General features: G+C 39.6%; 1 protein-coding gene across 9 annotated transcripts in view; it reads left to right on the top strand.

Moving 5' to 3' along the window:
* Positions 1-26,186, top strand: part of IFT88 (intraflagellar transport 88) — a 132,378-nt gene that overhangs the window by 86,407 nt on the left and 19,785 nt on the right. For 6 of the 9 annotated variants that reach the window (XM_033177023.1, XM_033177027.1, XM_033177026.1 and 3 more), the window contains 4 exons: positions 4,168-4,220; positions 6,617-6,682; positions 17,244-17,350; positions 25,844-25,910. In XM_033177023.1, the coding sequence (XP_033032914.1) occupies positions 4,168-4,220; positions 6,617-6,682; positions 17,244-17,350; positions 25,844-25,910 (293 nt within the window). Of the gene's footprint in view, positions 1-4,167; positions 4,221-6,616; positions 6,683-10,677; positions 11,144-17,243; positions 17,351-19,929; positions 20,132-25,843; positions 25,911-26,186 lie in introns of those variants that run through there. The other 3 variants (XR_004428875.1, XR_004428874.1, XM_033177030.1) reach the window with 3 other exon arrangements.

Genomic DNA, 26,186 nt, shown 5'->3' with positions numbered 1-26,186 from the left:
ATCTCTAGCTAGATGGACTAACAAAAAAAAGACTTGATTACTAAGATTAGAAATGCAAGTGGAGGCCTCACTACTAATTTTACAGAAATAAAAAGTTATAAGAAAACTTTGCCTCAACAAATTAGATAACCTAGATAAAATGGACAAATTTGTAGAAACACAATCAACCAAAGCCAACTCAAGAAGAAATAAAAAATCTGCATAGACCTATAACCAGTAAGGAAATTAAGTCAATAATAAAAAATATTCCAAGAAAGAAAAGCCATGGGCTACCTGGATTCGCTGGTGAATTCTGCCAGACATTTCAAGAAAAATTCACACCAGTTTTTTCAAATTCTCGTAAACATTGAAGAGAAGGTAAACACTTCCTAACTCAGTCATTTAGGCCAGCATTATCCTTATCCCAAAGGCAAACAAAGACACTACAAGAAAACTACAGACCAATGTCTTTTGTGAATATAAATGCAAAAATACTCAACAAAATACTAGCAAACCAAATTTAGCCACATAGTAAAAGAAGTACATCATTCACAAGTGGAATTTATTCCCAGAATGCAAGGATAGTTCAACATATGAAGATCAGTCAATTTAATACTTCACGTAAATAGAATGAAGGAAAAACTCACGTAATCATCTCAATTAATGCAGAAAGGGCATATGACAAAATTCAACACCCCTTTTTGATAAAAATACTCAAATCAGGAACAGAAAGAACTTCCTTAACATGGTAAAGTATTGTATGGAAACTCACAGCTAACAGGATACTGAATGGTGAAAGACCAAAAGCTTGCTTTCTTAAGATCAGAAACAACGATGCCCACTTAACACTGCTTCTAATCAACATGGTACTGGAAATTCTAGCCAGAGCAGGTAGGCAAGAAAAAGAAATAAAAGACATCTACGTTGGAAGAGATGAAGTAAAAATTAACCCTGTTCACAGATGACATGATCTTATATGTAAAATCTCTAAGGAATCCACATAAAAATTTTAGATGTAATAATAAAACAAATTCAGCAAAGTTGCAGGATATAAAATTAACCCACAAAACTAGTTGTATTTCTATGCATTTACAATGAAAAATCCAAAAAGGAAATTGAGAAAAAAATTCCATTTACAGTGATATCAAAAAGAATGAAATAGGGATTAATTTAGCTGTGGAGGCAAGAGACTGTCCCTTTTCCATTGAGTGGGCTTGGCACCTTTTGGCACCTTTGTTGGAAATGAATTCACCATATATGTGAGGATTTATTTCTGGGTTCTAGATTCTGTTCTTTTGGTGTGTATATCTGTTCTTCTGCAGTAGTACCACACAGTTTCAATTATTGTAGCATTAAAGCAAATTTTAAAATCAGGAAACACCAGTTCTTCAACTTTGTTCTTTTTCAAATTGTTTTGGCTATTCATGGTTCCTTGAGATTCTACATGAATATTAGGGTGAGTTTTCCTATTTTTGCAAAAACACCATTGAGATTTTGATAGGGATTGCACTGACGTTATAGATCACTTTGAGTAGTATGTTTTCTTAAACATATTAAGTCTTCCAATTCAAGCACACACATGCCTCTCCATCTATGTCTTCTTTAATTTCTTTCAACAATGTTGTGTAGTTTTCAGTGTATAGTAAGTATATACCCAAAGGAATTGAAAGCTAAGGCTCAAACAGATACTTACACAAACATGTAAGATAAGTAAGATACTTACACATGTTTGTGTAAGTATCTGATCTGTTTGAGCCTCAGCTTTCAATTTACGATAGCCAAAAGTAGCCTCAGCATTATTTATAGTAGCCAAAAGCTAGAAACAACCCAGGTGTCCATCAACAATGAATAAACAAAACATGGTACAGTAGTCTACCTTTATACAGTGTTTTGCTGTCCACAGTTTCAGTTACCCTCAGTAAAGTATAATAAGATATTTTGAGAGAGACAGAGACCACATCTACATAATTCTATTATAGTTTATTGTTTTATTTTATTAGTTATTGTTATTAACCACTTACCATGCCTAAGGTATAAATTGAACTTTATCATAGGTATGTTTGTATAGGAAAAAACATAGTATATAGAGGGTTCAGTAGTATTTGTAGTTTCAGGTATCTACTGGTGATCTTGGAACATATCTACCACAGATAAGGGGGGACCACTGTATATACATAAAATGGAATATTATTCCACTATAAAAAGGAAGTTCTGTTACATGCTACAACATGGAAGGACTTTGAAAACATTAGCTAAGTGAAAGAAGCCAGACACAAAAGAACAAATATTCCACTTACATGAAGTGTCTAAAATGGGCAAATTTGTAGAGATGGAAAGTAGATCAGAAGTTACTGGGAATTGTGGGAAAGGGAATGAAGAGTTGCTGTTTAATGGTTGCAGAGTTTCTGTTTGGTGTCATAAAATGTTTTGGAAATACTGGTAATGGTTGCACAACATTGTTAGTGTGATAAATGCCACTGAATTGTACACCTAAGAATGGTAAATTTTGGCAAATGTTTATGTTGTATATAGTTTATCATAATTTTAAAGAATTAATACACTAAAAGCATTGTATTGTGTCCTTTAAGTAGGTAAACTGTATGGTATCTGAAGACTATCTCAGTATTCAGCAGTAATAAAAGGATACATACTGCCAGGTGCAGTGGCTCATGCCTGTAATTCCAGCACTTTGGGAGGATGAGGCAGGCAGATTGCTTGAGCTCAAGAATTTGAAACTAGCCTGGGCAACATGGCAAAATATCTTTTAAAAAAAATAAAATCTAGCCTGCCATGGCAGTGTGCGCCAGTGATCCCAGCTACTTGGGAGGCTGAGGCAAGAGGATCGCTTGAGCCTGGGAAGGGGAGGTTGCAGTGAGCTCATATCATGCCACTGCACTTCAATCTGGGTGACAGACTGGGACCCTGTCTCAAAAAAAAAAAAAAAAGTTACGTACTATATGATTGTATTCATTTAAAGTTCAAAAACAGGCTAGATTGACAGTGTTAAAAGTCATGATAGTTACCTTTATGGAGGAAGGAAGGTAATGTATTCAGAAACATAAATAATAATACCACATGGTAAATGCAATGCTAAGTGATTCTAGGGTGTTAGGAGAGCATATGGAACAGTCTATCCATGTGGCATTAGCAGAGAGTAAAGAGGTTGGAATGACCCTCTAAGCAGACATGGTGGTGTATACAAAAGCCAGGAGTCTAGCAAATGCAGGGGATACAGGGAAGTCCGTGCTGCTGTGTGAATTTGCTGTAACATGAAATGTTAAGCAAGGCATGGTGGAAGATGAGTTGGAGAGGCAGAAAAGATCTAGAAAGTAGATAAACTGGGTTAGAATCTTGGATTTAGCATGTAGGTGGAAGGGAGGTAACAGGCTTTAAGGAGGGAAGTAATGTGGTTAGATATGTATTTTATTTAGATCACAGTGGGTGGCCGTGTAGGCAATGGAGTTGAAGTTAAGTAACTTGCCCCAGTAGCAGGGCTGTGATTTAAAGCCAGATCTATTTGATTCCAAAGCTGGTAGGTTTGCCATCAAATCAAGTAGGAACTGAGGTTTTCTTTGAAGCCATCCGGCTTCTAGTTAGAAAGGAGATTCAAAAACATGAGACAAGCATAAATTGTTCCCTAGCTGTTTCTTTCTTCATATCTTGCCATCCTGAGATATTTTTAACAGAAGTGTTTAGAAATCCCGGTTGTGGTTATTTATTTTAGAAAAGAATTTGATTTCTTTTTAAGGGACAAAAAGGGATTAGTAGAATTTTTTTATTCTCTCTTTAGTCGAAGCCTGATTCTTCAAACACTAGATCAAAAATTGCTTCTCAGGTACTAAATTTGCAAGCAAGTGTAAGTATTATGATAAAAGATTATAGCAAAAGTAATGATCCTTTAAGTTTAAAGTAGAATGCAGTGGTTTTTAACCAAACAGGTTAAGTGGTTCTCATATGAATATCTAAATAAAGGTATGAACTAGAGGAACTTTGAAGAACACTTAAATTTATATGTCTTAATATAAATATGACAGACAATACTGAAGGAAATTATATATCTGCTGTTTTCAGTAATAAAAATGATCTAACAAAAGATCAAAAAGTAATATAAAATAATAGATATATAGCTTTATAAAACTGAGCATCACAGATTTATATCTAATTTCATCTCATTTATTTCTTTTATAGGCCTACACAAGTGAAATGGCAGCTGATGGTAGCTAGTTGTTTTAGAAGAAGTGGTAAATGCTTTAGTTTTATTCATTTTATAGATATTTTGCTTCTTTCCTTCTAGGTAATCATGCATATAAATGTGTTCCAGTTGCATATCTGCTTATTAAAACACCAACTTTTTATAACTGTACATATTCAAAGCATTGTGTGAAAAACACAATAATTACTACATACAAAAAAAGTTGTGCTTACAAAGTAGATATTAATCATGTATTCCAATACTTGTCTTAAAAACAGATTTATTATTTCTCAAACTTAACATGTAATCATTTTCACAAGTTAGCCACAGAAAAAAAATGGGCATACTGTATACATTATATGACCATTTTCTACTCAGTTGGTTGTGAATGTCTTGTGTGATCGGCCAAATTTATGACATTTGTGAAGCCCGAGAAAAGCTCACACTGAGACAAGTGCGACTATATGCTTTTTTTACCAAAGATCACTAGCTATCTCGGTTTGTGTTTTGTTACTGCTTGTATTAAATTCTTGCTGATGACACATGTCCTGAAGGATGGAGATGCTATTAGTTTTAGGCTAACTGTGAAGTGAATAATATGCATAAAATGTCAAAGATCAAGCTGGGAGAGAAATGTTAACAAATTTATAATCCCTCTTGTAGAGCATAAAAATGACCCAGGAAAAGAAAGTATTCAATCTAAGGGAAGAGGGAAGCACAAGTTTTGAAAGTGTTGGCAGTTTGTTCTCACCCAGTTTGCGGGAGGTTTCCTTCTTTATCTCTGTGAGCACCTTCAGAAACGTTTTAATACATAACTCAGTGTATGCTTCAAATCGTTTTAGGGGGGATCTGTAATTCTTACTGGATATACAACATGACTATAACATATACATTCAATTTATATCAACATGAGTTCTCAATTGCCTATGTTCATTTCAACGTCAGTCATATAGAAAGTATATATATATATACATATGAACTATTCTAAATTATTTAAAGACATAGCCTGCTTCAGTTATGGAAGTACAGATTAGAAGCAGCAGCTAGCATTGAGAACTGGCTTTGTGTCAGATGCTTCGTGTCTCTATTTCATCCCTCTTGTAGAGAGAGGCCCAGAGAAATTTATAACTCATTTGCTAAGATTTTAGGAAAGATCTTTGACCCAAATTCGTTTTTCCTATTATTTGCTGCTACATGAAACTAAATTATTTTGTTATAAAATAAATTGCTTTCTATAAACTTTTTAATGTTTAAAAAACCGTAAAGGCCGGGCACAGTGGCTCACTCCTGTAATTTCAGCACTCTGGGAGGCTGAGGCGGGCAGATCATGAGGTCAAGAGATCGAGACCATCCTGGCCAACATGGTGAAACCCCATCTCTACTAAAAACACAAAAATTAGCTGGGAATGGTGGCACATGCCTGTAGTCCCAGCTACTCGGGATGCTGAGGCAGGAGAATCGCTTGAACCTGGGAGACGGAGGTTGGAGGTTACAGTGAGCCGAGATTGCACCACTGCACTCTGTCTGGAAAAAAAAAAAATTAATAACACAAAAACATTTATTTATTTATTCATTCATCTATTTATTTTGAGACAGAGTTTTGCTCTGTCACCCAGGCTGGGCTGCAGTGGCACTAATCTCAGTGCAGTGCAACTTCCACCTCCTGGGTTCAAGCGATTCTCCTGTGTCAGCTTCCCCAGTAGCTGGGATTATAGGCGTGCGCCACCATGGCCAGTTAATTTTTGTATTTTTAGTATAGAAGGGGTTTTACCATGTTGCCCAGGCTGATCTCAAACTCCTGACCTCAAGTGGTCCACCCACCTCGGCCTCCCAAAGTGCTGGGATTACAGGAGTGAGCACCACGCCCAGCCCAAAAAAACTATAAAAACATCTTACATATTTTCCAACTAAATGAATGACATTGACATTACTATAAGTATATAACTTAGATTATTTTTAAATTTGTCAGTTCATCTGGAATAATCTTTTTTAGAAAAGTGAGTGGATCTTAATTTTTGCCACTAAAATATTTAAAGTGAACCAGGCTCAGCAATGTGCATCTGTAGTCCCAGCTACCCTGGAGGCTAAGACAGGAGGATTGTTTCAGCTCAGGATTTTATAGGCTGTAGTGCATAATGATTGTGTCTGTAAATAGCCACTGCACTCCAGCCTGGGCAACAGAGTAAGACCTCGTCTCTTAAAAAAAAAAAAAAAAGGAAGAAGCTAAATTTCAACTATCACCCATTTACTTCTGCTTTAACCCTTATTTCAAATTTATTTTATCTATACATTTTTTTTCTAAAAGTTATATTGAGTGGTATATAAAACATGAAACCTTTCTATTAAACCATTAAATAGCCAGTATGTCAGTTAAAATTAATATTTTTCTGAATCCTGTTTCTATAATTTGCTAATATGTTATATTTTTCTTTTGTTTGTTTATAGGTAACTACCAAAAAGCATTAGATACTTATAAAGATACTCACAGAAAATTTCCAGAAAATGTCGAATGTAAGTGGCATTACATAATATAACTTTGAAGTGATAAGTTCTCATATTTTATGTTCTAATATATAATTACATTTGCTACAGTAATTGTATTTATAAATACCAACCTATAATTTGTGATACATACTTTAAATATTTTATAGGATCAGAAAATTTGACTATGCAAGTACGTATTTTTATGTAACTAATTGTTGATGGATTTAAATATACCACAGAATTTTTAAAAATACTAAACAAATACATATTTCAGAGTTCTGTAGAGTTTTAAGAAAGCATTTGGCCTATGGTTGATTTTTCAAAGTTTGTAAACCTGTAGTGTTTTATAGGAAAGACATTTTTAACTGTCCATTTTAGTAAACAACTTTTTAAGGTTGAGAAAATAATTTTAGGGTTTATAAAAATAGAACATTAATATCTTGCTGATATAATAGCAAATAATTTTTTTACTTAGAGTCTTGCTCTGTTGCCCAGGCTAAAGTGCAGTGGTGTGATCTCGGCTCACCACAACCTCCACCTCCCGGGTTCAAGTGATTCTCCTTCCTCAGCCTCCCTGGTAGCTGGGACTCTAGGCATGTGCCACTGTGCCAGGCTAATTTTTATATTTTTAGTAGAGACGGGGTTTCACTGTGTTGACCAGGCTGGTCTCAAACTCCTGACCTCGTGATCTACCCACCTTGGCTTCCCAAAGTGCTGGGATTACAGGCATGAGCCACTGCGTCTGGCCGCAAATAATTTTTAATGTTACTTCAATTTTAAAACATTATGTTAATATGCTGCTTACTCACTTGTAAAGTTATCTTTGTAGAAGATATTCATTTATTTACTATCTTGTTGCACAGTGGACTGTTGCAACTTACAGTATTAATGTGAAGTATTATAGCAGTAACAGAATCAAGAAAAACATAACGTAAGCACATTCATATGCCACATGTTCTCACTAAACTATAAATTTGTCCCTGAATAGCTTTGCAGCCAAAGGAAAGAAAAAAGTTACAAGTAGTTGTATAATTTTTACTGTTTTATGTGGAAATATAAAGCAATTTATTGGGAAGAAGTACTTCTTCAACTCTTAATTCACTTCTCTTTAGACATTGAGAGATACAGTAGATAAAATCATTGAAAGATACAGTACTTTCTTAAATAACATCCCTATAGCAAATAAAATAATATGCTGGAAACGACCATGTTAAAATTTGTTCTTCAAGGCTGGGCACAGTGGCTCACACCTGTAATCCCAGCACTTTGGGAGGCTGAGGTAGGCAGATCACCTGAGGTCAGGAGGTCAAGACCAGCCTGGCCAACAGAGCGAGATTCTGTCTCAAAATAAATAAATAAATAAACAAATAAATAAACAAATTTGTTCTTCAATGACAATGAACACAAAACAATGCATTACAATTTAGTAAAAACAAATCTTTTCTGAGCCAAGTTTTCTGATGGCCAAGGACTAGATGTACTACATGTTTCTTCACTAATGTATTTCTCCATTTGGCTTTCAGAAGTGCTCAACAGCAGTTAGCTTGGCTATGGTCTTTGGTAGGAGTATAGGAGCAGGGTGTTCTCTAATGCTGATTAGAAGTAGACTCATTAATTTAATAGCAGCAGTTTTCACAAATGCCAGTCAGGAAATAGGCTACATGGGAATTACTTCTAGAACTTTTTTTTTTTTTGAGACGGAGTTTTCTTCTTGTCACGTAGGCTGGAGTGCAGTGGCATGATCTTGGCTCACTGCAACCTCTGCCTCCCAGGTTCAAGAGATTCTCCCGCTTCAGCGTCCCTAGTAGCTGGGATTACAGGCGCACGCCACCACGCCCAGCTCATTTTTGTTTTTAGTAGAGACGGAGATTCTACTAAAAACAAAATCACTCTTCAAGCGATTCTCTCGCTTCAGCCTCCCAAACTGCTAGGATTGCAGGTGTGAGCCACCACACCTGGCCTAGAACTTTTTTAAAGTACAAATTTCTAGCCCTACCTAGAAAGATTTTCATTTAGATTTGCAGTGGACGCAGGCATCTGTTTTTTCCTATTTCTTTTTAAAGAACTTTCTATGTGATTCTTAATCTCAGTCATATTAGAGAACTAGTGCTTTAGAGATTAAATGAGAGATAGCAGTAATAACTTTTCTTGAAAGTGGAGCAACCCAAAAGTCTGCTAGGCCAGAGTTTCTCAGCCTTGGCACCTCTGACATTTGGGATTGTGCAGTTCCACATTGTGGGAGGCCATCCAGGAGGTTATGGAATGTTTAACAAAATCCTTTGCTGCTATCCAATAGATTAGCTAGTAGCGCTCCCACCCCAGAAATGTCCCTAGGCATTGCCAGTGTCTCTTGGGGGTGCAAAATTGATGACAGTTGAGAACTCTTGCAGTAACCATAGCACCTCTGCACTGGGCCAGAAAGGGGAATGTCTTCAAGGAAGGCCAGGTTTTTTTCTTAAGAGTATGAGTCACTCTAAGAATCAAATGAATGATTGTCTATGCCGTAGGGGGTGTCTAAGATAACTTTGGCCTATTTAATTTTCAAAACAAATGTAATCAATACTCTACCTTAACTGTAGTCGTAGAAAAAACATTTACACCCGTGGAATGTGCTGTTTTAAGAAGAGTAGTTTTCTAGATAAAACTAGCAGGATAATTTAGTTTTAAAATATATTATTCACCAAAAATTGACCTGCTTTACAGAGTTACAGACGATATACTAAATTTCAGAGAACATCCACCAAAAATAATGATTTTTACTTTACATTAAATGTTTCTGGCTATGCGTGATGGCTCATGTCTGTAATCTCTACACTTTGGGAGACCAAGGCCAGAGGATTGCTTGACCCCAGGAATTCAAGACTAGCCTGGGAAACATAGCAAGACCTCATCTCTTCTAAATATGAAAAAAATAGCAGGGCATGGTGGCGTGCTCTTGTAGTTCCAGCTGCTGAGGAGGCTGAGACGGAGGGATCACTTGAACCCAGGACTTCCAAATTGCAATGAGCTGTGATTGTGCCACTGCGCTCCAGCCTGGGCATCTCTAAATCAAAAAAAAAAAAAAATCCTAAGCCACTCTTTATTTGCAGAAAGTACAAATTACCTTCTTATTATGAATTATTAATATAAATGTATATGCAAAGGCAATTTATATAGTAATGTGTGACATTTTAAGTTACTTTATACTATTAACTTCTACAATACTTTAATGGTTTTTTTTTTTTTTTTTGAGACAGAGTCTCACTCTGTCACCCAGACTAGAGTGCAGTGGTGCGATCTCGGTTCACCGTAACCTCTTGCCCGGGTTCAAGTAATTCTCCTGCCTCAGCCTCCCTAGTAGCTGGGATTACAGGTGCCTGCCACCATGCCCAGCTAATTTTTGTAGTTTTAGTAGGGATGGGGTTTCACCATCTTGGCCAGGCTGGTCTTGAACTCCTGACCTTATGATCTACCCACCTCGGCCTCCCAAAGTGCTGGGATTACAGGTGTGAGCCACCGTGCCCGGTTCACTTTAATGGTCTTAAATTGCTTGTATATTTACAAATTATTGTGGAGTTGAGTGACTACTCTGTTCCAGACGTTGTTCTGCCACTGTGGATGTAGCAGAAAACAAAACAGACCAAAACTTTGGTGTCATGGAATTTCTTTCTAGTAGGAAAAGACAATAAACAAATAATATCAGTAGTTATAAGTACTATGAAGGAAAAACAGGTAAGGAGATAGAGAATATGGGAGGGGCTGGTATTTGAGACAGGGTTGTCATGGAAGGGCTTTCTATTAAATTAGCATTTGAGCAGAGACCTGAAAGAATAGAAAGAAGCAAGCCGTGACAATGTGGACGTCAGTGTGGTCGAAGCACAGTGGACGATGTGATGGGGAGAGAGAGGCAGAATGGGCAGGCCAGGACCTGTGGATCCTCACAGGCCTTTGATCAGGCTTCAGATTATATTTTTGGGGAGATGATGAACCATTGGAGGATTTTGTGTGGAAGAATAATACAATTTGACATATGTTTTCAAAAGGTTCTAAAGTATGATTAACTCAAGCTTCTGTACCTGAGATCCAAATCAAAAGATTGTTTTGGCTGCTGTATGGAGAATAAGCTGGGGTGGGCAGTACCTAAATGCAAAATCACAGTATTCACTTGGACTAATGAGATAGCAGTGGAGGTGGGCAAGACGGATTCTGAATATGTGTAAAAAGGTATCAGTGCCAGCACTTGCTGGCCATTTAGATGTGAGATACGAGGGAGAGAGTGTCATGGGTGACTGCACAAATACAGCTCTGGGCAGCTGGAAGGATGGACCTGCCATCCACTGAGATGTGGGAAACTGGGGAAGAAGCAGCTTTTGGAGGGAAAAACAAACCCTTTTTTCAGATGTGTTGTGTTTGAGCTGCCTCTTCAGTGTCCAAGAGGATGTGTTAAATAAGCACTTAGGGGGAAGTTGGGGACATCTTCATATACATTTATTTCAGCATGTTTAGCACACATTTTTGTGTTCTGTTATTATATATACTATCAGTAATATTTTTGAAAAAAATGAGTGTTCACTAGCCTAAGACTTTCCTGTTTCTTTATCCATTCATTTGTTCCCCAAAACTTTTACCAACTATTTTTTTTTTTTTTTTTTTTGAGGCGGAGTCTCGCTCTGTCGCCCGGACTGGAGTGCAGTGGCCAGATCTCAGCTCACTGCAAGCTCCGCCTCCCGGGTTTACGCCATTCTCCCGCCTCAGCCTCCGGAGTAGCTGGGACTACAGGCGCCGCCACCTCGCCCGGCTAGTTTTTTTTATATTTTTAGTAGAGACGGGGTTTCACCGTGTTAGCCAGGATGGTCTCGATCTCCTGACATTGTGATCTGCCCGTCTCAGCCTCCCAAAGTGCTGGGATTACAGGCTTGAGCCACCGCGCCCGGACTTACCAACTATTTTTTATGTGCTGGGGATACAACAGATATATCAACTTGATTTCTGCCTCCTAGGACTCACAAATAGTTAACTGATATGGGATAATAAATGAGATAACTGAAAAATGTGCAAAGTGCTGTCAAAATACAGAGGAGCTCTTAACTCTGCCCAAACTAGGGGACGATTGACAGAATTAGGTTTTACAGAGGAGGTAACATTTGAAGTGGCCTTGAAGGGTATGTTTACCAGGAAGGGAAGGCAGGAACAGGCACTGAAGGTAGACAAGCAGCATTAGTAAGGGCAGAGATACAGGGATGCAGAGTCTATTTCAAAAGGTAGTCTATTGTGGAAATCGTAGCAGATTGAACATGTGTTTTCTTATACTACAAACCAAAAAAAGACAGTTTATAAAAATTATAAATGCAGCCGGGCACGGTGGCACACACCTGTAATCCCAGCACTTTGGGAAGCCGAGGCGGATGAATCACGAGGCTAGGAGTTCAAGACCAGCCTGGCCCACATAGTGAAACCCCGTATCTACTGAAAATACAAAAAATTAGCTGGGCGTAGTATTGGGCACCTGTAACATCCCAGCTACTCGAGAGGCTGAGACAGGCTAATCGCTTGAACCCAGGAGGCAGAGAGGTTGCAGTGAGCCGAGATCACGCCACTGTGCTCCAGCCCAGGTGATAGAGCAAGACTCCATCTAAAAAAGAAAAAAAAAAAAAATTATAAATGCACAAGAGCAAAGAGGTAATTAAATTTTAGGAAAGTTTTCTGCTTAGCAAATTAGAAGAACTGCAGGAGTAGGTAGGTAGTGGAGAAGTCAGCAGAAGCAAAACAAGTCATGACATAGAACCCCAGGAAATCCCAGGAATTGGAGGCATCAGAAAATGGGAGGTGTGCTGGCTGCTTCTGAAAACAAGAGGGTTGGCTACAAGTCTGGATGAGACACAGCTAGATTTTCAAATGCCCTACCTAAATCGTACAGCAGGAATTTAGGCAGAATGCAGTGATAATGTTGGTGATTGATGTGGGGAGATGTATTTGAAAGATATTTAACAGAGCCAAAATGATTAATTATAGAAGTAGGAAAAAGAGAAGAAAAACTTGGAACTCGAAGTTCAAGGAAAGAGAAGGGAGGGTGACATCTGAAGAATGTAGCAAGGTCCAGGGAAACTTTTTTTTTCTCTTTTTTTTTTTTTTTTTTTTTTGAGACAGAGTCTTGCTCTGTTGCCCAGGCTGGAGTGCAGTGGTGCAATCTTGGCTAACTGCAATCTCTGCCTCCCAGGTTCAAGCAGTTCTTGTGCCTCAGCCTCCTGAGTCAGCTGGAATTACAGGTGCACACCACCACATCTGGTTTTCTTTTTTTTTTTTTTTTTTTTGTATTTTTAGTAGAGATAGGGCTTCACCATATTTGCCAGGCTGGGGAAAACTTTTTTTTTTTTAAAGGATGAATAGAGGTGAATGTTTCTTTGCCTAATGGGAATTATCTAGTAGAAAAGGAAAAATTGAAACTATGCCAGGGAAGGAATAACAGTATAGGATAGATAGGTTAACTTTTGAAAGGTACTAGAACCTTCCTCGTACAGGAGAATATTTAAAAGTCAGCCTAATGAAGAGGAGAAGGATCTTTTAATCAACATCCTTGTAGACCAAGTACAGGAACTAAGGCCAAGCCATACACTTCACTCTTGGCAAATACAAGGTCTTGATAGATCTTTCCTCATTTCAACCCAAATAAGAGAAAGCCAGTACAGAGCTATGAAAAAAAAAATGCCATTAAAAAATAGTTTTTATGACCTAGAAAAATAGAAGAGTTCAAAAAAATTATTACAGGAACTAGAAGAAAATTTGTAGAAATATTTGGCCCCTTCTGTAAGATTCAAGAAATACATAACCTCTATTTACTTCAGAGGCAGAAAGTCACAGGCTGAGGTGAAAAGATAATAGAATGTTACAAAAGAAGGGAGATGATAATAGGACAATATATAAGAAAAAAGATAAGGGAAATAAAAATATACAGCAAAATTAAAATCTACCTGGAGGCAGTATGGAGCCGAAAATCATAGTAGTAATTGAAAAACTATGTTACTCCATAATTCTAAGAACAAAGACTGAATAAGATAAGATACAGAAGATAAGTAAGAGAAGGCCAGACGTGGTGGCTCATACTTGTAATCTTGGCACTTTGGGAGGCCAAGACAGGTGGATCACCTGACTTAAGGAGTTAGAGGCCAGCCTGGCCAACTTGGTGAAACCCCATCTCTACTAAAAACATAAAAATTAGCTGGGCCTGTTGGTGGGCGCCAGTAGTCCCAACTACTCAAGAGACTGAGGCAGGAGAATTGCTTGAACCCAGGAGGTGGAGGTTTCAGTGAGTCAAGATGGTGTCACTGCATTACAGCCTGGGGGACAAGAACAAAACTCCATCTAAAAAAAAAAAAAGACGAAAATAAGTAAGAGAAGCTTCCAAGATGGATGAATAGAAACAGCTCCAGTCTACAGCTACCAGCGAGATTGACACAAAAGATGGGTGATTTCTACATTTCCAACTGAGGTATCTGGTTCATCTCATTGGGACTGGTTGGACAGTGGGTGCAGCCTACAGAGGGCGAGCCGAAGCGGGGCAGAGCGTCGCCTCACCTGGGAAGCGCAAGGGATTGGGGGATTTCCCTTTCCTAGCCAAGGGAAGCCGTGAGTGACTGTACCTGGAGGAACAATACACTGCTGCCCAAATACTGCGCTTTTCCCAGAGATTTCACGACCAGCAGACCAGGAAATTCCCTCCTGTGCCTAGCTTGGCCGGTCCCACACACATGGAGCCTTGCTCACTGCTAGTGCAGCAGTCTGAGATCAACCAGGGACGCTGGAGCTTGGTTGGGGGAGGGGAGTTTGCCATTGCTGAGGCTTGAGTAGGTGGTTCTATGCGCACAGTGTAAACAAAGCAGCAGGCAAGTTCGAACTGGGTGGAGCCCACCACAGCTTAGCAAGACCTGCTGCCTCTCTAGATTCCACCTCTGGGGGCAGGGCATATCTGAACAAAAGGCAGCAGACAGCTTCTGCAAAGTTAAACGTCCCTGCCTGACAGCTCTGAAGAGAGCAGTGGTTCTCCCAGCACAGTGTTCAAGCTCCGATAACAGACAGACTGCCTCCTCAAGTGGGTCGCTGACCCCCACGTAGCCTGACTGGGAGACCCCTCCCAGAAGGGGGTGACAGGCATCTCATACAGATGGGTGCCCGTCTGGGACGAAGCTGCCAGAAGAAGGATCAGGCAGCAGTATTTGCTGTTCTGCAGCCTCTGCTGGTGATACCCAGGCAAACAGGGTCTGGAGTAGACCTCCAGCAGACTCCAACAGACCTGCAGCTGAGGGGCCTGTCTGTTAGATGGAAAACTGAAAAACAGAAAGGAATAGCATGAACATCAACAAAAAGGACACCCACACCAAAATCCATCCATAGGTCACCAACATCAAAGACCAAAGGTAGATAAAACCACAAAGATGGGGAGAAACAGAGCAGAAAGGCTGCAAATTCCAGAAACCAGAATGCCTCTTCTTCTCCAAAGGAACACAGCTTCTTGCCAGCAAGGAAACAAAACTGGACGGAGAATAAGTTTGACGAGCTGACAGAAGTAGGCTTCAGAAGGTCGGTAATAACAAACATCTCTGAGCTGAAGGAACATGTTCTAACCCATTGCAAGGAAGCTAAAAACCTTGAAAAAAGGCTGGACGAATGGCTAACTAGAATAACCAGTGCAGAGAAGAGCTTAAATGACCTGATAGAGCTGAAAACCACAGTATGAGAACTTTGTGAAGCATACACAAGCTTCAGTAGCCAATTCAATCAAGTGCAAGAAAGGATATCAGTGATTGAAGATCAAATTAATGAAATAAAGCAAGAAGACAAGATTAGAGAAAAAAGAGTGAAAAGAAACAAAGCCTCTAAGAAATATGGGACTATGTGAAAAGACCAAATCTACCTATGATTGGTGTACCTGAAAGTGACAGGGAGAATGGAACCAAGTTAGAAAACACTCTTCAGGATATTGTCCAGGAGAACTTCCCCAACCTAGCAAGGCAGGCCAACATTCAAATTCAGGAAATACAGAGAATGCCACCAATGAGAACAAAGATACAACATACCAGAATCTCTGGGACACATTTAAAGCAGTGAGTAGAGGGAAATTTATAGCACTAAATGCCCACAAGAAAAAGCAGGAAAGATCTAAAATTGACACCCTAGCATCACAATTAAAAGAACTAGAGAAGCAAGAGCAAACACATTCAAAAGCTAGCAGAAGGCAAGAAATAACTAAGATCAGAGCACAACTGAAGGAGATAGAGACACAAAAAACCCTTCAAAAAAATCAATGAATCCAGGAGCTGGTTTTTTGAAAAGATCAACAAAATTGATAGACCACCTGGCCACTTGGGTGAAACTGCATCTCTACTAAAAATACAAAAATTAGCTGGGCGTGGTGGTGGGTGTCTACTGTAATCCCAGCTACTTGGGAGGCTGAGGCAGGAGAATTGCTTGAACCCGGGAGGCGGAGGTTGCAGTGAGCCAAGATCACACCACTGCACTCCATCCTGGGTGACAGAGTGAGACTCTGTCTCAGAAAAAAAAAAAGGTCATAATGTTTGGATTCAGTAATTCCACTCTAAAGTAACTGAGGAGCATAAAAAGAAATATAAAAATCTTTGGTTTTGTCTCTGGATGGATGAGTAATGAGTAACTTTTATTTTTTATTTTTTACCTTTGTATGTTTTATAAATTCTCGATAATGACCTGCATTGCAGTTGTATTGAAGGAAAATATTATTTTTAAATGAGATAATAAAAATATTTTAAAGTAATTTAGACCACAAATGACAAAGGCCATTCTTATAAATGTCAAAGCAAAATTCTTGTGTTTTTAGCATTGACTGAATGTTTTAAAATGTTGCTGATTTTAGAAGCAGCACAAGCTTGAATGAAAAAGCAAATCCCAGGGGCCTGTGAACAGAGCAGTAAACAGAGCAGTGCCATCGTGTAAGCCCCGTGGCAGGCAGGACGGGGCAGTGTGCCATCTGGCGATGCGTGTAAAGTGAGGGAAGCTTTTGTTGTTGTTAGTGTTTACAAGACATGATGAACACAAAACTTTTCATTGTGATTATTTTATATATTTGATGCCAACTGTAAGACCAGCAACTGTAAAATACATCTTTTTTATCTTCCTAGTACTTTGCACATCGTGTGAATAATACTTATTTTAAAAATGAATTTACTGACAGTAATAACATTTATTAGTAATGATTATTATATGTATAAACTGCCTACACTTTTTAGCCTCGTCTGTCTTACAGCTCTTTATATGTATTTATGAAACGGCTCTAGAACATTAACAAATGTTCCATTTGCCTTCTAAGTTCTCTGCCAGCAGTGTCCTGTGCCATGGTCCTTCTAGGTTCTGGCAGCGTGAGGACAGGATACATGGAGGGAGACCCTTTAAACCTCCTTCCAAGGAAGTCAGTTCTCCCTGGTCCAGAGATTGCAAAGTATAATTATTTTTCAGGAGAAAAGTACTATTTGTAAGCACCATTCCTACCTGTATCCCAAAAGACTGAGTTCATTGATTTATTAAGCTTCTAACAAATATATTGTGCCTATATTCTTTCCTAAATGTATATTTTACAATTTAGGTCTGCGTTTCTTGGTTCGTCTCTGCACAGATCTTGGATTAAAAGATGCTCAAGAATATGCCAGAAAACTGAAGAGGTTGGAAAAAATGAAAGAAATAAGGGAACAGGTATCTCATATGGGCCCAAAACTGCTCTCTGTTAATTTTTAGAATGTCAGCCTTCTATAGTTCAAATGTGTGATGTTAGGAACTTCTATAAGAAAACAGAGTTGAAATTTTTTTTCTGCTCTAACATAATAGGAGGAATAATTAAAACTCTAGTTTGAGGATAAAATTGTGGCAAAAGTGGATTCCCAGGGAGAGAAAGTGCAATAGATTTCATATTATCTTAGTGTATAGCTACTAACAGACAAATAATTTTCCGCAACATGAAATAACTTACAGTTTAATTTGAAGACATAATTTTAATTGGAAAGTCCTGTGGACCATGAGAGACAATTACTTCTCTGCAACAATGGAATCTCTGAGTGTGTACTCTAACAAGTTTTCTAGGTGATTTTTATTGTCACCAAAGTTTGAGAAGCACCCAGGCTTTATGCTTCTGAAGGGTTACCTTGATCAAACACCAACTCAGGATATAGAAGCTGATTTAAGAGGTGAAAAAGTAGACATAAAATATATCAGGGGATGGATTTTTAAAAATTGTTTTAAAATGGAAAAAGATTTGTATAAACTTAAGAGAGGAAGATAAACCAATTCAGATTTATGTGGGTCAGGGTAATTTCTCTTGCTGAGTCCCTAACTCCTGTTTTAAAATGTTAAAACTAGAAGTTTTATCTAAAATGATTTTTCAGAGAAATTAGTCCTCTTTCTGGAACTATTATGGAAAGGAAGACTGTTCTCTTTTTTGTGCTTGGGGGATCCACATTTTTGGGTAAGAAGAAAACTTTATACATTGTACATGATACATTCATTGGTGCCAGCAAGAAGCGATTGTGGCACTGGGTTGTTGGTCAGGCGAGACAGACTCACTCTCAGCCTTCCATTCCTGAACACTGCGAGCCCCATAGTGGTGTGGACCAGCCCCTGGAAACTGTAAACCATGTAGCAGTGCTGTTTTTTAAAGTATGTTTTGCTTTTCTGCTTCACTGAACATGAAAAACATTAGCAGACAAACAAAGAGGTCTGTCAAAGCAAGAGTGTATGTTTGGAATAGAGCAAAATGGAAAGAGCAGGGCTTGAGGAATGAATATTTTAAATATGAAAAAGGGAGAAAAAAACAGCCAAAACACCAAAGAAGATTGGAGAATAAAGGTAAACTATTAAGAAAGAAAAGAAAATAGGCTGGGCGCGGTGGCTCAAGCCTGTAATCCCAGCACTTTGGGAGGCGGAGACGGGTGGATCACGAGGTCAGGAGATCGAGACCATCCTGGCTAACACGGTGAAACCCTGTCTCTACTAAAAAAATACAAAAAATTAGCCAGGCGAGGTGTCGGGCACCTGTAGTCCCAGCTACTCGGGAGGCTGAGGCAGGAGAATGACGTGAACCCGCGAGGCGGAGCTTGCAGTGAGCCGAGATTGCGCCACTGCACTCCAGCCTGGGCGACAGAACGAGACTCCGTCTCAAAAAAAAAAAGAAAGAAAGAAAGTAAAGAAATAACAGAGGCCAGGCGTGGTGGCTCACGCCTGTAATCCCAACACTTTGGGAGGCCGAGGTGGGCAGATCACGAGGTCAGGAGATCCAGACCATCCTGGCTAACCATGAAACCCCGTCTCTACTAAAAATACAAAAAATTAACCGGGCGTGGTGGCAGGTGCCTGTAGTCCCAGCTACTCAGGAGACTGAGGCAGGAGAATGGTGTGAACCCGGGAGGCGGAGCTTGCAGTGAGCTGAGATCATGTCACTGCACTCCAGCCTGGGCAAATACAGAATATTTTCATTGCTAGTCTGAAGATAAAAATATATTCAATTTTTAAATCAAATTTCTGAATTTTCAGAATATTCAAATAGAGAAATGCTGTTTCAATATTTGCCAGTTTTCCCCCAAAGTAATCAGGAAACAATGCCAAGAAATACTTTCTTTTGGCCAGATTGACAAAATAGCATGAGACATTCAGAATTAATATGTCGTTGGTACCTATACTCAAATTTCCAGTTATTACCAAAACACAATGAAAACACACACACAGTTGAGTTGAACAGAAGCCCTTTTGGTTATATTTCTTGAAAGGAGAGAGATCCAGTATTAAGATCCCATAAGGCCGGGCGCGGGGGCTCACGCCTGTCATCCCAGCACTTTGGGAGGCCGAGACGGGCGGATCACGAGGTCAGGAGATCGAGACCATCCTGGCTAACACGGTGAAACCCCGTCTCTACTAAAAATACAAAAATTAGCCGGGCGAGGTGGCGGCGCCTGTAGTCCCAGCTACTCGGGAGGCTGAGGCAGGAGAATGGCGTGAACCCGGGAGGCGGAGCTTGCAGTGAGCTGAGATCCGGCCACTGCACTCCAGCCGGGCGGCAGAGCGAGACTCCGTCTCAAAAAAAAAAAAAAAAAGATCCCATATTTAGCTTTAAAAGTAACCAAACTAAAAAATGCAATTTTAAAAAAAGTTTATATGTGTAATAATGGCTACAAGAATGTCTTGTACAATTTATATATTATTGACAAAAGTCAGCAAAACTACTGAACAGAATATATCCTTAGTACAAAACTGGTGGTGATTTGCGTGGTGATTACGTTTTCTAGGATAAGATCACCAGTCACTTCTTCAAGGCCATTGATTTCAGATAGTCTGGTGTTAGCCTCTCTGTTGATTCGCTGGGAAAACATTGATTATGATCTGCCATGCGTCTGGAGGACACAGTGAGGCCCAGGAGTTGGCCCTGGCGCCTGAGGCACTCGAGGCAGAGCTGTGGGACGGAGAGGGAGGGCCTTCGCTCCAGAGGAGGTACTCAGAGGCAGTTCCTGGAGGGCTTGTGTTTGGAGTGGGCATGATTGGACACTTGGAGTTTGGGGTGGAGAGAAAAAAATGTGGGCAGAGGTCTGAGGACAGGAAATTAAGGCCACGTTTATGGGTTCTTTGGAATTGAAGTCACTAAGGAATGTTTTTAGTTTTGTTTTGTCTTGTATTTACGTCAGGGCCAATCTTATTTTTTTTTTTATTTTTTTTTTTTGAGACAGAGTCTCGCTCTGTGGCCCGGGCTGGAGTGCAGTGGCCGGATCTCAGCTCACGGCAAGCTCCGCCTCCCGGGTTCACGCCATTCTCCTGCCTCAGCCTCCCAAGTAGCTGGGACTACAGGCGCCCGCCACCTCGCCCGGCTAGTTTTTTGTATTTTTTAGTAGAGACGGGGTTTCACCATGTTAGCCAGGATGGTCTTGATCTCCTGACCTCGTGATCCGCCCGTCTCGGCCTCCCAAAGTGCTGGGATTACAGGCTTGAGCCACCGCGCCCGGCCAGGGCCAATCTTCTTAAGAACCCTTAACCACGTAACAAGTAACTGCTCCTTGTTCCATAAGACAGAAACCCAATTCTTAGGAAGTAAAAGCATAGTACGGTGGAGGGAACCCTGGACTTTTTTCCTGACATGACCATTGGTCAACCAGGTGATCTGGAATGGACGTTTACCTTTCTGGACCTCATTCTTATCAGCTGTAAAATGAAGATAGTGTTCTAGCTTTGAACTTCTCAAACTATCTGTGGTGAAATTATTTTTTGCCAGTCTGTCACTGACATTACTAGAAAAATGATCCTGTACTTGGATGTCAGCTGGGTCCAACATCCAGTAACATTTTGGTGCTGTACAAGTTTGTAGGCACTTGCCCTCTGTTCATCTCATTGAGGACAGGTGGCACTTTGTGGGCCATCAGTGGTTTCCAGACCCCACTCTGGGTGGCCCATTCTGGATGACCCATAGGATCCACCAGCTCATAATGGTTCTTCCAGTCTCCAGAAGAGTGGCATGCGAGTTTATGGTCACAGATTCATAATAAAGAGTAGGTTTAAAGGGAAAAAAATGTTTATTTTCTGTCTTCCAGCATTTATTCACTTAATTTGTTCAGTTATTTTATTTGTGGCTACTTTGCTCCTCCATTCTGTGCCTTCTCTCATTTTTTTTTCCAAAGTGAGAATGACATAATATTTTTTCCAGATTAGGAATCCCATCTTTTTTCCACATTTATTAAAACAATAAACATTCTTTTAAAAATATAGGAAAATTGCTTTTGTAAATAATTTTTAATCCAAATAAAAATGTATAAAGAAAAAAGTGAAAATCACCTATCCCACCACTTAGACATCACTGTTAATCATTCCGCCTTCCCAGGCATTTTTACAAATATATACAAACATATATCAACACATATATTTTTAGTGGGACTTTTTTTTAAAACAAAAATGAGATTTTAACAAAAAATACTGTTTTATAAGCTTTTCCACCCATTTCAGAAAATAACATGGACCACTTCCCATGTCAGTAAATATGTATTTCCATCACTTTGTGCTCCATATTTTGTTACATGGCTGTTTCCTGCACATTTTAGCGTTGATATGATAAGAATCATTTATGTCAATCATTGTTTAAATGCTTCCTCTCTTATCTACCATGAGGCCTTACCTCACATCCACTACAAAGTGATAAGAATTTCTGTGAACTTTATGAAGTGTTAAAACTCTGGAAAGTTGAGGGAAATAATTTTGAAAAGTGTATCTCCTACTTGAGCCCTCATATACCATACGATGAGAATGTCGTCATCACTATGTTTAACAAGTGTTTACTGTGCTCCTAAAATGTACCCATGCCTGTGCTAGATCTGCGGTGGGTCGTATGTCATATGAGTCTGTGTGAGACTTGGGCCCGTGGTGTCATGGCAGGAATTCCCTGCCCAGTGTGCCCTGAGGAGCAGCAGTGCCCACAGCCCAGGGTGTTCCCCGTGGAGTCAGGGAGCTTGAACTGCAGGCCCTCATTTGCATTGCCTCTGTCTAATAAATTTTTATTTTTGCATTCATTTCATTTTCACAGTTTTTTGGTTTGGCTTTTTGTTTTCTTTTTTGTATTTTTTTTTTAGTAGAGACGGGATTTCACCATGTGGGTCAGGCTGGTCTTGAACTCCTGACCTTGTGATCCGCCCACCTCAGCCTCTCGAAGTGCTGGGATTACAGGTGTGAGCCACTGCGCCCGGCCCATTTTCACAGTTTTGTATCCTCTTTCTCAGAAAGTTTCCCCCAAACTGTATAAGCTTCTGGCCCCACACATTCTGGATCTGCCCCACTGTCACCATTCTTTATCCTTCCAGCCAAAGAACAATGTACTTTATCTATACTTGATCTTTATTTTCTCATTTCCCAGGTGCTCTTCAAATCAGTCTAACCGTGGCTACCTCCATTCACACTGCTAAAACTACCCTCACTAAGATTATTCACTTACATAGCAGTCAATATGATGGACACTCTAACTTTCCGTCTGCCTGACTTAGCAGCAGCTCTGTACATGTGGCCCCTCCTGGCTTCCTGCAGTTCCTCTGGACTGCACTGAGGCCACTTTACCTCCATCACACACTTAAAGGGCAAGGTCAGCTGCTGGGCAGCCCTGGAATACCCAGGGGCGCATCACAGAGTCTGTCCCGTTGCCCGGTGGGATTGCTGTTGGCAGCAGCTGTCTTTTGGGTGTTTACTTTGCATCTCCAAAGGAAGAACTTAGATCATCCCTGAAAACACTACTGAGCAGAGGTCTGTTGTGTGAATGGTATGAGAGATGTGCAGTTAACTGAGTCTTGACAGTTGAGATTTCTTTTTTTTTTTTCTTACATAGTAGGCACATTCTTAGGGAGTTCTTTGAACTTAGAACCTTATCAAACTAAGGTTTTGATCAATGTTTTGGTTTTACTTTTGAAGTTGCCTTCTCTATAACTTCCACAAGAAGTCCTTGCTACAGCTATTGCAATGGGTAGTACACAAGACTCATGGTGGAGTTCACTGATTCTCAGCTGCAAATAGGCATTCACTTGGAAAAGAACACCACATTCACATCTCTCTGTGCACAGGAGGTTGATGAAGGAGAAAGACAAGCTGGTAGAGTGGGACCCTAAGCATAATGAGAGCACATGGAGCCAGCCCCGACGAGGGGACACACAGGGGGTCTCCTGAGGAGATGAGGGAGGAGGAAATAGCTGAAAAGATGAGGAAGGGCAGGAGGACAGGGAGTAGCCGACCCATCCATGCAGGGTCCATGCCAGCTGGCATATCCAAGGAGATGCTGTTTTCCTTTTATTCTCTAAGCAGGTGGGACAGTCAGTTCCAAAAGTGATGAGGACAAAAAGTGGTGTCTGTGAGAAGTGAGATGGCCTGCATGGAGCACAGGGGAGGACCTCAGTGAGCAGTGGGGAGCCCTGAGGCTTGCCTGGTTTTTGTACTGATGGAGCTGTTTCCCCAGCAGGGCGCAGTGTTCTGGGAGTAGGAGAGGAAAAAGGGAAGTCACTGAACCAACAGAGGCTTAGGTTTCTCTTGGTGAGTGAAGCAGAAAGACAAGAAGGCAAGGGCCGTAGTTCCAATGTGGCGTCACGGCACGTGGTAGGCCTTGATTCTAGTCCGGACAGAAAGTAGGAATTTAAAGAGATTAAAAGAGAAGAGTGATGAGAGCCAGAGGACTGGAAAATTCTAAATGAGGGCAGGGAACAGGTGTCAGGCAATAAAGAGTGTAGTGATTATGGAAGTGCTTACTTACCTTCTCATATCCTGTTCTGAACCTCTGGTCACTTAAACAGGGTGCAAGTTTTCACATGTGGTTTTAAAAACTGTCAAGCTATGTGGACATTTGTCTTGATGAATTTATTTTCAGCTTTTTTTTTTTTTTGAGACAGAGTCCCTCTACATCACCCAGTCTGGTGTACAATGGTGTGATCTCGTCTCACTGCAACCCCCACCTCCCAGGTTCAAGCAATTCTTCTGCCTCAGCCTCCAGAGTAGCTGGGATTACAGGTGCCTGCCACCACACCCGGCTAATTTTTGTATTTTTAGTAGAGACCGGGTTTTGCCATGTTGACCAGGCTGGTCTTGAACTCCTGACCTCAGGTGATCCACCCTCCTCGGCTTCCCAAAGTGCTGAGATTACAGGCGTGAGCCACCGCACCTGGCCTATTTTCAGCATTTAGAGGTCTTTTTGATATGCTGATGATGATTTATCTGTGGATGGATGAAAATCAAGTTTTGAAATAAAGTCAGATTATCGATGTTTAAATTCTTACTTTGCTACATCTTTTTAAGATTTTCTTTTGTTTATGAAGGCAAGGAGAAAGATGGGATTTCAAGGGAAGTGCTTTTCCTTTCAATGGAAAAAAAATCGGATATGTTTATGTAACATTTGGAAGTCCTGAGTTTTAAGAGAGTATTTCATCTTACAGAAATGAGTTAAATCATTGAAAAGAATTTCTTTCTTCCTAGCAGACCGCAGATAATAACTTTATCCATGACCTGATAATTTATAAATATTTGGGAAGTTGTCAGGGTTAAGGAGTTAAATAATTTGTCCTTTGAATTAAATACGAAATTATGTTTATATTATTATGTTATTGAAGATCTAAATAAAATATCTACCTATGTTCAGAAGTTTAATTCAATTATAATATAAAAAGCCATCTATCTCTGTTCACTAATCATCCTATAGCTGTATAAATGAACCATTATACATATGAAAATTTGATAGTGTGACTTGAGGCAGATTCAATGTTAATACAAAAATTCTGTCTCTGTTCACTAATCATCCTGTAGCTGTATAAATGAACCATTATACATATGAAAATTTGATAGTATGACTTGAGGCAGATTCAGTGTTAATACAAAAATTCTAATACTTAGGCAAAACACAAAAGAACTATCAAATGTAGAAAGAAACCTAACAATGCCACAGTGTGGACATGCTTCTTAGGCTTTGAAGGCAGGTCTGTATCTAGGAAAGTAGACTCTTGGATAGATCTTAGGTGTATTTTGTGAGGTTTTAATCATACTTTTATTTTATAAATTGAATTTCAAAATTCAGCTTTTCTTTTTTTTTTTTTCCCCTCAAATAGTTCAGGTCTAACCATTGTATATGAGGACTACAACATTGTAGATAGCAGGAAATGGTATATGAGGACTACAACATTGTATATAGCAGGAAATGGTATATGAGGACTACAACATTGTGTATAGCAGGAAATGGTATATGAGGACTACAGCATTGTGTATAGCAGGAAATGGTATATGAGGACTACAGCATTGTGTATAGCAGGAAATCACCCTTTTGTACATTCCCTTCCCCTCCTCACCCATCTCTCCCTTAAACTAAAGATCATGGTTAAGCCCTGAACATTCACATCCAGAAAATACTGTTTGGTTTTGAGTTGTTTGTGCAAGCCAAGGTTACGCTGCACTTTTGAATTAAAGTGCTATCCGAGTTTTCTCAAGAGCCCTAGAGGGGAAGGCTTGAAACCTCCACTTACAAAACAACTCAGGCGTTTTTTTTTCTATAGAATCAACTCTCAGGTGTGATGGGTTAGTCCCAAGGGTTATGTAGTAATGTTAATTTTAAAAGTCCTAAGGTTATGTAGTAATGTTAATTTTAAAATCTATATTCAACTTTGAAGGAATATCACTTACTCTTTTAAACTTGTCTTCTCATTGCTCTAGCGCATAAAGTCAGGCAGAGATGGCAGTGGGGGCTTCTGTGGCAAAAGAGAAGGAAGTGCTAGCGGTGGTAAGTGTTTTCTCTTTCCCTGAAAAACTGGGTTTCCACATTTCTAGTATGTGGGCTTCTAGAAATATCTCACAATAATCTAAAGTATTCTTATGTGTCTGTCGGTTTGTTTTATACACAGTAAAACCTCACATTAATTAATTTGGTAAGCAGTCTGATATGTAAATGAGTATTTGTAAATGCTAGCAGATTTTCTTAAATAACCATGCTTGTTTTTGCTAATTGATTAATAAACAAGTTTTTCATTTATTAATCTGTCAGGTTGGATAGATTATC

The sequence above is a fragment of the Trachypithecus francoisi genome, unplaced genomic scaffold (genome assembly GCF_009764315.1).
Source record: "Trachypithecus francoisi isolate TF-2019V2 unplaced genomic scaffold, Tfra_2.0 Lachesis_group18, whole genome shotgun sequence".
Classification (NCBI taxonomy): domain Eukaryota; kingdom Metazoa; phylum Chordata; class Mammalia; order Primates; family Cercopithecidae; genus Trachypithecus; species Trachypithecus francoisi.
Note: the sequence above shows the minus strand (reverse complement) of the source record. Positions and strands in the feature narration are given on the sequence as shown.